The 14,756-nt window shown below is 38.3% G+C and overlaps 1 protein-coding gene across 3 annotated transcripts in view; it reads left to right on the top strand.

Moving 5' to 3' along the window:
- Positions 1-14,756, top strand: part of AGPS (alkylglycerone phosphate synthase) — a 182,300-nt gene that overhangs the window by 92,641 nt on the left and 74,903 nt on the right. For all 3 annotated transcript variants that reach the window (XM_027589240.1, XM_027589237.2, XM_027589239.1), the window contains one exon: positions 8,885-8,965. In XM_027589240.1, coding sequence (XP_027445041.1) covers positions 8,885-8,965 — 81 coding nt within the window. The remainder of the gene's footprint in view (positions 1-8,884; positions 8,966-14,756) is intronic.

The raw sequence follows: 14,756 nt of genomic DNA on the forward strand, positions 1-14,756 counted from the left end.
ATTGTGATGCCACCAGCTTTGGTGTTCTTCTTCAACATTCCTTTGGCCACTCAGGGTCTTTCTGGTTCCATACAAATTTGGGAATTATTTGTTACAGCTCTGTGAAAAAAGTTGATGGTATTTTGATAGAGATTACATTGAATGTGTAGATTGCTCCATGTAGCATAGACATTTTAACAATGTTTGTTCTTCCAATCCATGAGCATGAAACATTTTTCCATTTCTTTCTGTCTTCTTCAATTTCTTTCATGAGTGTTCTCTAGTTTTCTGAGTACAGATCCTTTGCCTCTTTGGTTAGATTTATTCCTTGGTATCTTATGGTTTGGGGTGCAATTATAAATGGATTGACTCCTTAATATCTCTTTCTTCTGTCTCATTGTTAGTGTATAGAAATGCAACTGATTTCTGTGCATTGATTTTATATCCTGCCATGTTGCTGAATTGCTGTATGAGTTCGATCAATCTTGGGGTGGAGTCTTTTGGGTTTTCCACATAGAGTATCATGTCATCTGTGAAGAGTGAGAGTTTGACTTCTTCTTTAAGAGTTTTAATCAAGAAAGGATGCTGTGCTTTGTCAAATGCTTTTTCTGCATCTATTGAGAGGATCATATGGTTCTTGTTCTTTCTTTTATCAATGTAGTGTATCACACGGATTGATTTGCAGTTGTTGAACCAGCGTTGCAGTCCAGGAATAAATCCCACTTGGTTGTGGTGAATAATCCTTTTAATGAACTGTTGGATCCTATTGGCTAGCATCTTGGTGAGAATTTTTACATCCATGTTCATCAGGGATATTAGTCTGTAATCCTCCTTTTTGATGGGGTCTTTGTCTGGTTTTGGGATCAAGGTAATGCCGGCCTCACAGAACGAGTTTGGAAGTTTTCCTTTCATTTCTGTTTTTTTGAAACACTTCAGAAGAATACCTATTAATTCTTTAAATGTTTGGTAGAATTCCTTTGGGAAGCCATCTGGCCCTGGACTCTTGTTTGTTGGGAGATTTTGATTACTGCTTTCATTTCCTTGCTGGTTATGGGTCTATTCAGGTTTTCTATTTCTTCCTGTTTCAGCTTTGGTAGTTTATACATTTCTAGGAATGCATCCATTTCTTCCAGATTGCCTAATTTGTTGGCATATAGTTGCTCAGAATACGTTCTTATAATTGTTTGTATTTCTTCAGTGTTGGTTGTGATGTCTCCTCTTTCATTCATGATTTTATTTATTTGGATCCTTTCTCTTTTCTTTTTGATAAGTCTGGCCTGGGGTTTATCGATTTTATTAATTCTTTCAAAGAACCAGTGCCTGGTTTCATTGATCTGTTCTACTCTTCTTTGGGTTTCTGTTTTCATGATTTCTACTCTGATCTTTATTTCTCTTGTCCTGCTGGGTTTAGGCTTTATTTGCTGTTCTTTCTCCAGCTCCTTTAGGTGTAGGGTTAGATTGTGTATTTGAGACCTTTCTTGTTTCTTGAGAAAGGCTTGTACTGCTATATACTTCCCTCTTAGGACCATCTTGGCTGCATCCCAAAGGTTTTGAATAGTTATGTTTTCATTTTCTTTTATTTCCATGAATTTTTTTCTTTAATTTCCTGGTTGACCTACTCATTGTTTAGTAGGATGCTCTTTAGCCTCCATGTATTTGAGTTCTTTCTAAATTTCCTCTTGTGATTGAGTTCAAATTTCAAAGCACTGTGGTCCGAAAATATGCAGGGAATGATCCCAGTCTTTTGGTACCAGTTGAGAGCTGATTTGTGACCCAGTATGTGATTTATTCTGGAGAATGTTCCATGTGCACCCAAGAAGAATGTATATTCTGTTGCTTTAGGATGGAATGTTCTAAATATATCTGTGAAGTCCATCTGGTCCAATGTGTCATTCAGTGCCCTTGTTTCCTATTTGATCTTCTGCTTAGATGATCTGTCCATTGCAGTGAGTGCGATACTATTACTGTATTATTATCGATGTGTTTCTTTAATTTTGTTATTAATTGGTTTATATAATTGGCTGCTCCCATGTTAGGGGCATAAATATTTACAATTGTTAGATCTTCTTGTTGGATAAACCCTTTAATTCTGATATAGTGTCCTTCCTCATCTCTTTATACAGTCTTTGATTTAAAACCTAATTTGCCTGAGATAAGGATTGCCACCCCAGCTCTCTTTTGATGTCCATTAGCATGATAAATGGTTTTCCACCCCTCACTTTAAATGTAGAGGTGTCTTTGAGTCTAAAATGAGTCTCTTGCAGAAAGTCTCTTGCATATCTATGGATCTTGCTTTTTTATCCAATCTGAAACCCCGTGTCTTTTGATTGGGGCATTAAGCCCATTTACATTCAGAGTAACTATTGAAAGATATGGATTTTATTTATTTATTTATTATTTATTTATTTATTTTTTATTAACACATAATGTATTATTTGTTTCAGGGGTACAGGTCTGTGATTCATCAGTCTAACACAATTCACAGCGCTCACCATAGCACATACCCTCCCCAGTGTCCATCACCCAGCCACCCCATCCCTCCCACTCCCCTCCACTCCAGCAACCCTCGGTTTGTTTCCTGAGATTAAGAGTCTCCTATGGTTTGTCTCCCTCTCTGGTTTCATTTTGTTTCATTTTTCCCTCCCTTCCCCTATGATCCTCTGTTTTGTTTCTCAAATTCCTTGTATCAGTGAGATCATATGATAATTGTGAAAGATATGAATTTAGTGCCACTGTATTACCTGTAAAGTCACTGTTTCTGTGTATTGTTCCTGTTCCTTTCTGGTCTGTGTTCCTTTTAGGCTCTTTCTTCGCTTAAAGGATTCCTTTTTTTTTTTTTTTTTTTAAAGATTTTATTTATTTATTTGAGAGAGAAAGAATGAGAGATAGAGAGCACAAGAGGGAGGAGGGTCAGAGGGAGAAGCAGACTCCCCACTGAGCAGGGAGCCTGATGTGGGACTCGATCCCGGGACTCCAGGATCATGACCTGAGCCGAAGGCAGTCACCCAACCAACTGAGCCACCCAGGTGCCCTTTAAAGGATTCCTTTTAATATTTCTTGCAGGGCTGGTTTAGTGATCACAATTTTTAGTTTCTGTTTGTCCTGCAAGCTTTTTTTTTTTTTTTAAAGATTTTATTTATTTGAGAGAAAGAGAGAGAGAGTAGGAGCAGGTGGAGGGGCAGAGGGAGAAAGAGGCTCCCCACTGAGCAGGGAGCCCGATGCGGGGCTCGATCCCAGGACCCTGAGATCATGACCTGAGCCGAAGGCAGACGCTTAACTGACTGAGCCACCCTGGTGCCCTTGTCTTGGAAGCTTTTTATCTCTCTTTCTATTTTAAATGATATCCTAGCTGGATAAAGTATTCTTGGCTGCATGTTTTTCTCATTTAGCACCCTGAATATATCATGCCAGCCCTTCTGGCTTGCCAGGTGTCTGTGGATAGGTCTGCTGCCTTCTAATGTTTCTACCCTTGTAGATCATGGACCTCTTGTCCCAAGTTGCTTTCAGGATTTTCTCTTTATTTCTGAGATTTACAAGTTTCACTGTATGTTAGGGTGTTGACCTATTTTTATTGATTTTGAGGGGGGTTGTCTGTGCCTCTTGGACTTGGATGCCTGTTTCCTTCCCTGGGTTAGGGAAGTTTTCCACTATAATTTGCTCCAATATACCTTCTGCCCCCCTCTGTCTTTCCTCTTCTGGGATCCTAATTATTCTAATATTGTTTTGCTTTATGGTATCACTTAACCTCTTGAATTCTCCCCTCGTGATCCAGTAGTTGTTTTTTCTCTTTTTCTCAGCTTCTTTATTCTCCATCATTTTGTCTTCTATATCACTGATTCTCTCTTCTGCTTCATTTATTTTTAATTGTATCTCATTAATAGCCCTTTTGATTTTCGCTCGATTAGATTTTAGTTCTTTTATTTCTCCAGAAATGGATTCTTTAGTGTCTTCTATGCTTTTTTTAAGCCCCGCTAGTATCTTTATAATCGTTATTCTGAACTCTAGTTCCAACATCTTACTTATATCCATACTGATAAGGTCCCCAGCAGTCAGTACTGCCTCCTATTGTCTTTTTTGAGGTGAGTTTTTCCATCTTCTCATTCTCCAGAGAAGAATAGATGAACAAGAGAACAAAATACTAAAATGGCAACAACGACCCCAGAGAAATATACACTAAACAAATCAGAAGAGACTTGAAGCCAGGAAAAAAAAAAAAGAAAGAATATAATCAGACAGATGAACAGACCAGAGCAATACACTGGATCATGTGTATATTTTGGTCTTTTGTTAGAAAAGTAGATCCCAAAATTGTAAAGAAAGAAAAACTTGTACGAAAATAAAATTAAATACAATGATAGAATGTAAGTGTAAAAATGAAATTTAAAAGACAAATAAAAGACCCACACAAAAAAGAAGGAATATAAACATACAGGTGAACAGAACAGAGCAACACACTATGTCCTGAGTGTATTTTGGTGTCAAAATTGTAAAGAAAGAAAAACATATATATACAGAAATAAAATTAAATATGATGAAAGGATAGAGTGTAACTAAAAATGAAAATTTTTGAAATTTTTGAAAGGCCAGAAGGGCTGGCATGATATATTCAGGGTGCTAAATGAGAAAAATATGCAGCCAAGAATACTTTATCCAGCTAGGATATCATTTAAAATGAAAAGAAAGAGTTGATAAAATAAATTGGTTGAAAAAGGAAAGAGAAAAAATTAAAATTGAAAGACTAAAGAACCGTGAAGAAAAAAATCATGAATTCCATATACTATTTTCCCCTAGTGCTGGAATTTTGCAATTCTGTATGATTGGTAAACTTGGTCTTGGCTGGTTGTTCTTGTGGATCTTCTGGGGGAGGGGCCTGTTGCATTGATTCTCAAGTGTCTTTGCCCCAGCGGAATTTCACCACCCTTGCCAGGGGGCCAGGCTAAGTAAGCGGCTCCAGATGGCTCTATGTGGCTTTTTTGTTTTCTGAAGGCTTTTCCTGCCACTTTAGAGGATGAGAATGAAAATGGCAGCCTCCCAGTCTCCTGCCCTGGAGCTGAAAGCTCAGGGCCCCATTCCTCAGCACCCTCAGGGAAAAGCAGTCAATCACTCCTGTCTCCCTGGTCTCTGTCCTGTGACCGAACGTTTCTACCTCAGGCATGCAACTCCATTTCAAGTCTCCAAACCCTGTAGACTCCTGTGGTGTGCATCTGTGCCACTCCTCCTGGGGGAGGGAGGGAGGGAGGGCTCGCCGGTTCTGCTGCTCTCTGGGCCCCTGCTCCCAAGAGCAGTCGCCCAGCGGTGCCACGGTTGGAAGCATAGGGCAACCCGAGCTGAGAGCCCACTCCTCAGCTTGCTGATTGCAGCTGGCTTCCCTGCTCTGATGCTGGGGAACTCTGCCACTCTGCCCTGGTCTTCCTGTGATCCCAGGGATCCTGAGACTACACGGTCCCACCTAGGATTCCACCCTGCTTTCCCACCTGAGCCCCTTTCAGGCCAGGACATCCCTCACTGGAGCAGACTTCTAAAAGTTGTGATTGCGTGCTCTGCCGCTCTCTCACTCTCTGGTGCCAGCTGACGGGGGCACCCTCTCCCTCCCCCTGCAGTTTATCTTCCCATGTATTACCTTGGATTCACTTCTCTGCACCTCCTATTTGCAGAGAGTGGTCAGTTTTCTATCGGTAGAGCTGCAGCTATCCTTTTAGTTTTCCAGTTGAGTTCACAGGTGTTTAAGAATTGACTTGATAGCTCTCTAGCTGAATTCCTGGGATGAGATGAAACTCTGTCATCTTAGACGCTCTCCTCTCGACTATTTTAAAAGTAAATCCTGATATTATGCTACTTAAAACTAAATATTTCTTATGTATCTGTTTTTAAAAGGACATTTTCTCACTATATTATTATTTTTCCTGGCAAATTTAAAAAATTCTTTATATCATTTAATACCGAGTTCACATTCAAATTTTACAGTGGTTGCAAAATTGTCTTTTATACTTCATTTGTTCATATGGGGATTCAGACAAGGCCCATGTTAGCTTTTTGTTGTTTCCCTATCTCATTTTATCTGAAACCCCCTTCTTTCTCCTTTTTTGAATGTTACTGACTTTTGGAGAATGTAGGTTATTTGCAGTATAAAATGTGTCATATTTTGAATTTCCGTGTCACTTCATCTTGCTGTTTAACTTTTCCCCTAGGCTTTGTATGTCCTCTAAACTCAAAGTTAGATATAAAGTCTAATTAGATTCAGGCAAAGCTTTTAAATTTTTTTTTAAGCAAGGATATCTTGTAGATGATGTGATGTGATGGTTGATGTGTTTTTCTATCTCTCGTCACATCACATCAGGAGGCATGTAATATCTGGGTGTCCACTTTAAGTGTTGCTAAAATTAATCAGGACGTTCAGGTGGTGACAGCTTCATTATTCTTCTGTAAAGTTCCCCATTAACCTTTGTCCTTATCCCAGAGTTTAAGAAAAGGCAGTTTCCTTAGGAGATCACTTAAGAGTAGCCTATTCTGGAATAGGCTATGGATGTGTTTGAATTTCTATGTATTTTACGGTGTACAAATTTACCACTAAATCTGTTACTGAATTTGTAAAATAGAGACAGTAATAATGCAGAAGGTAGTTGTGAAGATTAAATGAGATAATATAAAAGTCTTTACACTGAGTAGATGGTTAAAATTCTGTGCCAGAATTTTAAATGCCAGGTTTTTCACCATTTATTGTGTAGAAAAACCTTGTATATTCACTGCCTTTAATGTTGAACTCTTTTAAATATTGTAGTGGTTGGGTGGTACTTAAAATTGTGATTTGCTTTGGAGTTGATAAGCTATGTCTATGCATGATTTTGCACAGAGTACTTCTGATACAGTATGTACAAAATATGATAGGTACGCCAGTTTTCTATTTTTGTATTTCTTAAATATGTACCATAATACTCAGACTAAGATACTGGTCTCAAAGTTTTTGTCTTATTGTTAACTTGTCTAGGGTAAGGTATACTGGATATAATAGGATATCCTATATATTTTCTTTAGGTTTTTCTGTGAGTACCCATAAACGTATTTTTTTTCTCTGCCTCCTTCAATTTTTTTTCCTACCAAAAATATGTTTGGGCCCCTGGTAGATGCAAGGTATATAATTAGCACAAGTATGTAGTCACTTCAAGAGCCAGCCTACTATGGGGCGCCTGGGTGGCTCAGTCGTTGAGCGTCTGCCTTCGGCTCGGGTCCTGATCTCAGGGTTCTGGGATCGAGCCCCACATTGGGCTCCCTGCTCCGCGGGAGGCCTGCTTCTCCCTCTCCCACTCCCCCTGCTTGTACTCCCTCTCTGTGTCTCTCTCTGTCAAATAAATCTTAAAAAAAAAAAAAAAAAAGCCAGCCTACTAGAGAAGATGTGTTTTAAGTTATTGTAAGGTACCAACAGATTACTGAATTCTGTCTTTTTACTTTAGTTTAGTACTTCCTTTTGTTTAGTGGCTGTAGGGCCAAAAGACAGAATTACTGTTGTCTTATTGTGAGAGTTGTATTGAAATTACTATTGTTTTATTGTGAGAGTATAATTAAAATGAGAGTTTTATATAACATAAAACAAAAAGTACATTCACATACATCATCTTATTTAATGTTTATCATAATCCTGTGAATTAAGCAGTGCAATTATTTGTATGTATTCAAATTTCAAATATAGGCAGGCAATTTTCGTATTGTCGTTGTATTCTTTCCTTTTTATTATTAGCTAGACTTGTCTGTATTAGTTATTGCCATGAAATTGAACATATCAAAGTGCAAAGAAAGCTTCCCTGGGATCCAAAAGAAGAGTGTATATGTTAACCTGATTGCTCAGCCAAATAGGGGAAAGAAGTCTGTTTTTAATAGAAAATAATTCATGAAGATTCATATATAGAAAAATTAGGTCAACCACGAATGTTAAAAACATTTTTTGGGCAGTCATGCATTTGGTAAGTTGAGCCAGATGATACTCAGTTCCTTTTTAAACAGGAGGCGGGGGTGTGCTTTGATTTCTGTCCAGGGCCTCTGGTCCTATTTTGGATTAAAAATAAAGTGGGAATGCCATTTAGTATATTCAGATGTCTTCCTTTGCAGGTATCTTTTTCTGGTGTCACAATGGGCATCTTCTGATATTCTTAAGTTATATATGATCGTTAACTATTAATACTAGTGCAGAGAGTGTTTGCAGAATGCCAGGAACTTTGTATGCTAAGGGTTTTTTTGTTTTGTTTTGTTTAAGATTTTATTTTATTTTATGTTATTTTTTAAAGATTTTATTTATTTATTTGAGAGAGAGAGAATGAGAGAGAGCACGAGAGGGAAGGGGATCAGAGGGAGAAGCAGACTCCCTGCTGAGCAGGGAGCCCGATGCGGGACTTGATCCGGGGACTCCGGATCATGACCTGAGCCTAAGGCAGTCGCTTAACCAACTGAGCCACCCAGGCGCCCTAAGATTTTATTTTTAAGTACTCTCTTCACCCAGCGTGGGGCTCAAAACCACAACCCGAGATCACCCCTGTATGCTAAACTTTTTATGTGCAGTATCTCATTTAATCCCTTATGCCTTATGAATAGTATTACTATTCACACTTTACAAATGAGGAAACACTAAACTTAGTTAAATAATTTGCTTAAGGTAAAGAGGTAGAGTTTGATTCAAACTAATCCCTGAATAAAGACAGAGTCTGTGTTTTAAACCCAACTCCTGTGCACTATACTGTTTATGTTACTGTATCTGTCATGTTGTATAGTCTGGGATACGGGGGTAGTGTAGTAGTGTGGGTAACCCTATTTGCTAGTTTTCTGTATTACCACTTGCTATTTTGAGTTAGGAAGTTATATTTCCTCAGAAAATGTCAGTAGTTCTTGGTAATGAGACTTTTTTCTTCCTTTGCAACAGAATCGAATCCTCTGGATTGATGAGAACAATCTGACAGCTCATGTGGAGGCTGGTATCACAGGACAGGAGTTGGAAAGACAGGTATGTTATTTCCTTTAAGATTTTCAAAATTGCTATGTGTCCTCTTTATTTTTTTAAGATTTATTTAGTTAGAGAGCAAGCAGGGGGAGGGGCAAAAAGAGAGAGAGGGAGAGAGAGAATCTCAAGCAGAGACCCTGCTGAGCATGGAGCTGGACTCAGGGCTTGATCTCATAACCCGGAGATCATGACCTGAGCCAAAACCAAGAGTTGGGTGCTTAGCCAACTGAGCCACCCAGGCACCCCTCTGTGTGTCCTCTTTATGAATGGAGTACCTGTCACAGCACATTCTTTGAACAGATTTGCTCAGTTTCCATTGTGGGTCAGGCATTGAGCTAGATACTGAGGACACAGTAGTGAATAAGACACCATTCCCTAACCTTGGAAAGCTTATATTATAATAGAAAGTTAGGTAAATAGACAGTTATGATTCAGAGTGAGAATTGCAAGGTGAAGGCTGAATACAGGGTGTCATGACTCATCAGATAGGGTTAGCAGGGAAGGAATTGGACAAAGAAGGTATTGCAGAGAACACAACATTTATTTATTTTATTTTCTAGGGAGTTTATTTTTTGTTTGTTTTATTAACATATGTATTATTTGTTTCAGGGGTACAGGTGTGTGATTCATCAGTCTTACACAGTTCACAGCGCTCATCATAGCACATACCCTCCACCATGTCCATCACCCAGCCACCCCATCCCTCCCACTCCCCTCCACTCCAGCAACCCTCAGTTTGTTTCCTGATATCAAGAGTCTCTTATGGTTTGTCTCCCTCTCTGGTTTCGTCTTGTTTCATTTTTTCCCCTCCCTTCCCCTATGATCCTCTGTCTTGTTTCTCAAATTCCTCATATCAGTGAGATCATGTGATACTTGTCTTTCTCTGATTGACTTATTTTGCTTAGCCTAATTCCCTCTAGTTCTAACCATGTTGTTGCAAAGGGCAAGATTTCATTTTTTATGGCTGCATAATATTCCATTGTATATATATACACACCACATCTTTATCCATTCATCTGTTGATGGACATCTTGGCTTTTTCCCTGGTTTGGCTATTGTGGACATTGCTGCTATAAACATTGGGGTGCACGTACCCCTTCGGATTACTGCGTTTATATCTTTGGGGTAAACACCCAGTAGTGCAGTTGCTGGATCATAAGGTAGCTCTATTTTCAACTTTTTGAGGAACCTCCATACTGTTTTCCAGAGTGGCTGTACCAGCTTGCATTACCACCAACAGTGTAGGAGGGTTCCCCTTTCTCTGCATCCTTGCCAACATCTGTTGTTTCCTGACTTGTTAATTTTAGCCATTCTGACTGGTGTGAGGAAGTATCTCATTGAGGTTTTGATTTGTATTTCCCTGATGCCGAGTGATGTTGAGCACTTTTTCATGGAGAACACAGCATTTAAAATGAGACTTCAGGATGAGTGAAAGTCAGCAAAAAAGGAAATGGGAGTGGAGAGAACAATCCAGTCAGAGGAAGCAGCAAGTGCAGAGGCTTTTAGGGCAGCTTTTGCTTTTGGGTGGCCTGCAGACAGCTGGGTGTGGCTGAGGTCTAGTGTGTGTTTATGGGAGAATACACAGTCTTGGTGTTTATATGTTGGGTGGGAATACGTATAGTGGTGGTAAAGGATGAAGCCGGGAAACACAAAGAGACCAGATTTTAAAGGGGCCTCATAAAGCCCCTTTTAGAAGTTTGCACTTTACGTCTGTATTCAGGTAGTTCTGGCCAGCTCCTGTTGGAGGATGGATGGGGGGGCACGTAAGGGTGGTTAAGAGGCTACTGGCATAATTCAGACAAGAGCTGATAGTGACCTATAATGAAAGTAAGAATAGAGCAAAGTGGAACATACTGGACATTGAATTCTCAGAAGTTGATGATAAATTGGATCAACTGGGTACGTGTTGGTATTTGCTATTAATTGAACTTTTCAATGCCTAATTTCTTTTTCTTTAAGATTTTATTTATTTATTTTAGAGAGAGCGGGGTGGGGGAGGCGTGGGAGAGCAGAGGGGAGAGGGAAGGGGAATGAATCTCAAGCACACTGCGCTGAGCCTGGAGCCCAATGCAGGGCTTGATCTCATGACCCTGAGATTATGACCTGATCCGAAATCAAGAGTCAGACACTTAACTGAGCCACCCAGGTGCCCCAATGCCTAATTTCATTGAAAACTGCTTATCGCATGAATTAGTCAAACTCTTGGAGACCTTGTAGCACTTTTTTAGGATGCTGAAGAATTCTTGGAAAACTTTAGGTTCCTTTCATGCATTCTAAGGAGATAATTATTAAAATGTATTTCCAACTTCCACAGACATGGTCAAGATGACTATAACTCAGCTTTTGTAAACAAAATTAGGAAGTTTAATTTGTTGGTGCTATTTTGACCACTTTTTTCAACCTGAGTTACAGAGACTCCTCCCTCCTACCTTTGGATGGGGCAGAGAGAGATAAGACATGCTTGTCCATCTTATTTTTATTGTCTTTTTCCTTATTTCTTGGTAAACTTGAATGAAATTGGTATGCCACTGGCCAACTCTGGATGAAAAGCTTTGAAAAAAATTATTAAACTATTATCTTTATTTTTGATTTAATGCACTAAGAACTGGAATGAAATTGAACATATTAGTTGAGGCAGTGTTAAAGATCTTCAGTAAGCCAAGGTTTTATATAAGTCCAAGTAATTGGATTTGTTAATCATTATAGTTTATAATGAACTTAAGTGGGCAGAATAATAGTATTTAATGAAAAAACCTGTAAAAATCCCATATTAGTTTTCCATTATATCTAAATGAGGCACTATCAACACAGCAATTTTTTAATAACAAAGGCTGGCCTTTCATGTCTCTAATTTTATATCTTTTATTACAGCATTTGATGGAGTATTTTAACCTTTCCAAGTTTTCTTTTTTTTTTTTTTTGAAAGGTTAGGATTAAAATTCAAGGAATATATTTCCTTGAAATTTAAATGACATTTTCCTAGACTAGGAACTTCTGATATTTTACCTACTAGTTCATTTCCCTAAATGCCAATATAGAACTTTCTTTTTTGCCTCCAGTAAACTGTAATGTAGTTTCTACAGCTGATCCCACTTCAAGTTCTTCCTCATTAAACTTCTGTACTCTTCAGTTTCTTAATCAGCTGAGGTAACCAGCTTAAAACATCCTACTTTTTCCTTCTAGAAATTCTAAAACAACACAAAGATAGTGGTTGGGTAGCACATTTTAATCTCTTTAGTTTGTAAATTATATTGATTTTATTATGTGTACAATTTAAGGGAGGTCACTAACATGTCAATTATGGATTTGTTGTATAGTAACTTCATTGAGGTCTAAGTGTCATGCAGTCAATTGCACTTATTTAAAAGGTACAATTTGATATGTTTTGATACATGACTACAGTTGTGAAACCATCACCACAATTACAATAATATTGAACACTTGTACCAAACCCAAAGATTTCTTCTTGCTTCTTTATGATTTTCTCTACCCTACCCTTACCCTCCACCCCTGACAGTCATTGATCTGTTTTTTGTTTTGTTTTGTTTTTTTTAACAGAAGTATATTGTCTCACAGTTCTGGAGGCTGATCTGCTTTCTATCACTGTAGATTTGTTTAATTGTCCTACAATTTTACTAAAATCTAATCATGTACTATTTTTGAGGTTGGGGATTGAGGGCATGGCTTCTTTCACTAGGTGTAATTAGTTTGAGATTCATGCATATTGTTGCATGTATCAATTAGTTTATTCCTTTTTATTGCTCAGTAGTATTATATTGTATAGATATACCACTGTTTGTTTATCCATTCACTTGTTGAACACTTAGATTATTTCCAATTTGGGGCTATTACAAGTAAAGCTGCTATGAACATTCATGTGCAAATCCTTGTATGGACATATACTTTCATTTCTCTTGGGTAAATATCTAGAAATGAAGTGGTAGGTATATATGCACCTTTTTGAAAAACTACCAAACATTTTCCCAGAGGGCATCATTTTATATTCCCACTAGCACTGTGTAAGAGTTCCAATTTCTCTACATCCTCTCCATACTTGTTAATGTTAGTCTTTTAAGTTTTAGTCATTCTAGTAGATGTGTTACAGTATCTCATTGTGGTTTTAATTTGTATTTCTCTAGTGACTAGTGATGTTGAACATCTTTTCAAGTGCTCTTTGTCATCCATGTATCTTCTTTGGTGAAGTGTCTGTTCAAGTTATTTGTCTAATTTTGGGTTGTTTTCTTACTGAGTTTTGAGAATTCTTTACATATTCTGGATATAAGTCATTTTGCAGATCTGTGCTTTGCAAATATTTTCTTCCAGTCTGTGGCTTGTCTTTTCAATCTCTTAACAGAGTCTTTTGATGAATAGATGTGTTTAATTTTGGTGAATTCCACAATGTATTTAATTTTTACTTCATATTTCATAGTTTTGCTGTCATATACAGAAATCTTTGCTTTACCTGAGGTTACAAAGGTTTTCTCCCATTTAAGTTTCATAGTTTTTGGTTTACATTCAAGTCTCTAATGAGTTTTGAAGATTTTTGAGTTAATGTTTATGTATGGTGCAAAGGATGGATTGAAGTTCATTTTTTCCATGTGGTTATCCAGTTATTTCAGCACCATTTGTTTGAAAAGACTACCCTTCAGGGGCGCCTGGGTGGCTCAGTCGTTAAGCGCCTGCCTTCGGCTCGGGTCACGATCCCAGAGTCCTGGGATCAAGTGCCACATTGGGCTCCCTGCTCTGTGGGAAGCTTGCTTCTCCCTCTCCCACTCCCCCTGCTTGTGTTCCCTCTCTCACTGTGTCCCTCTCTGTCAAATAAATAAAACCTTAAAAAAAAAAAAAAACTACCCTTCACAATTGTGTTGGCTATTCTGGGTCTTTTGCCTCTCTATATAGACTTTATTTATTTATTTTTTTAAAGATTTTATTTATTTATTTGACAGAGAGAGTGAGAGAGCACAAGCAGGGGGAACAGTAGAGGGAGAGGAAGAAGCAGGTTCCCCGCCAAGCAGGGAGCCTGATGCAGGGCCCAATCCCAGGACCCTGAGATCATGACCTGAGCTGAAGGCAGACGCTTAACCATCTGAGCCACCCAGGGACCCCTCCATATAGACTTTAGAATCAGTTCATTGATATCTATAAATAACTTGTTGAGATTTTGATTGGGTTCTTTTTTTTTTAAAGATTTTTAATATTTATTTATTTGACAGCGAGAGACACAGCAAGAGAGGGAACACGAGCAGGGGAAGTGGGAGAGGGAGAAGCAGGCTTCCCGCAGAGCAGGGAGCCCGATGCGGGGCTCGATCCCAGAACCCTGGGATCATGACCTGAGCCAAAGTCAGATGCTTAACGACTGAGCCACCCAGGCGCCCCTTGATTGGGTTTGTTACACTGAATCTGTAGATCAATTTGGGAAGGACTGACATCTTGATAATATTGAGTCTTCCATGAATGTGGAATATCTCTCCATTTATTTAAAACTTTGATTTTCCCGTATAGATCTTGTAACGTATCTGTTAGATTTATACCTAAGTATTTCATTGGTGGGGGGCTAATGTAAATGGCATTATGTTTTCATTTTTAAATTTCACTTGTTCTTTGTTGGTATATTGGAAAGCAATTGATTTTTGTATATTAATCATGTATCCTGCAGTCTTGCTTTAATTCCTTATTAGTTCAAGGTTACCTTTTTGTTTTTTCAAAGATATTTTAACTGAGTATAGAATGATAAGTTGATAGTGTTTTTCTTTCAGTAATATAAATATATTGCTTTGCTGTGGTCTCACTTTAC

Source organism: Zalophus californianus, chromosome 3 (genome assembly GCF_009762305.2).
Source record: "Zalophus californianus isolate mZalCal1 chromosome 3, mZalCal1.pri.v2, whole genome shotgun sequence".
NCBI classification, from domain to species: domain Eukaryota; kingdom Metazoa; phylum Chordata; class Mammalia; order Carnivora; family Otariidae; genus Zalophus; species Zalophus californianus.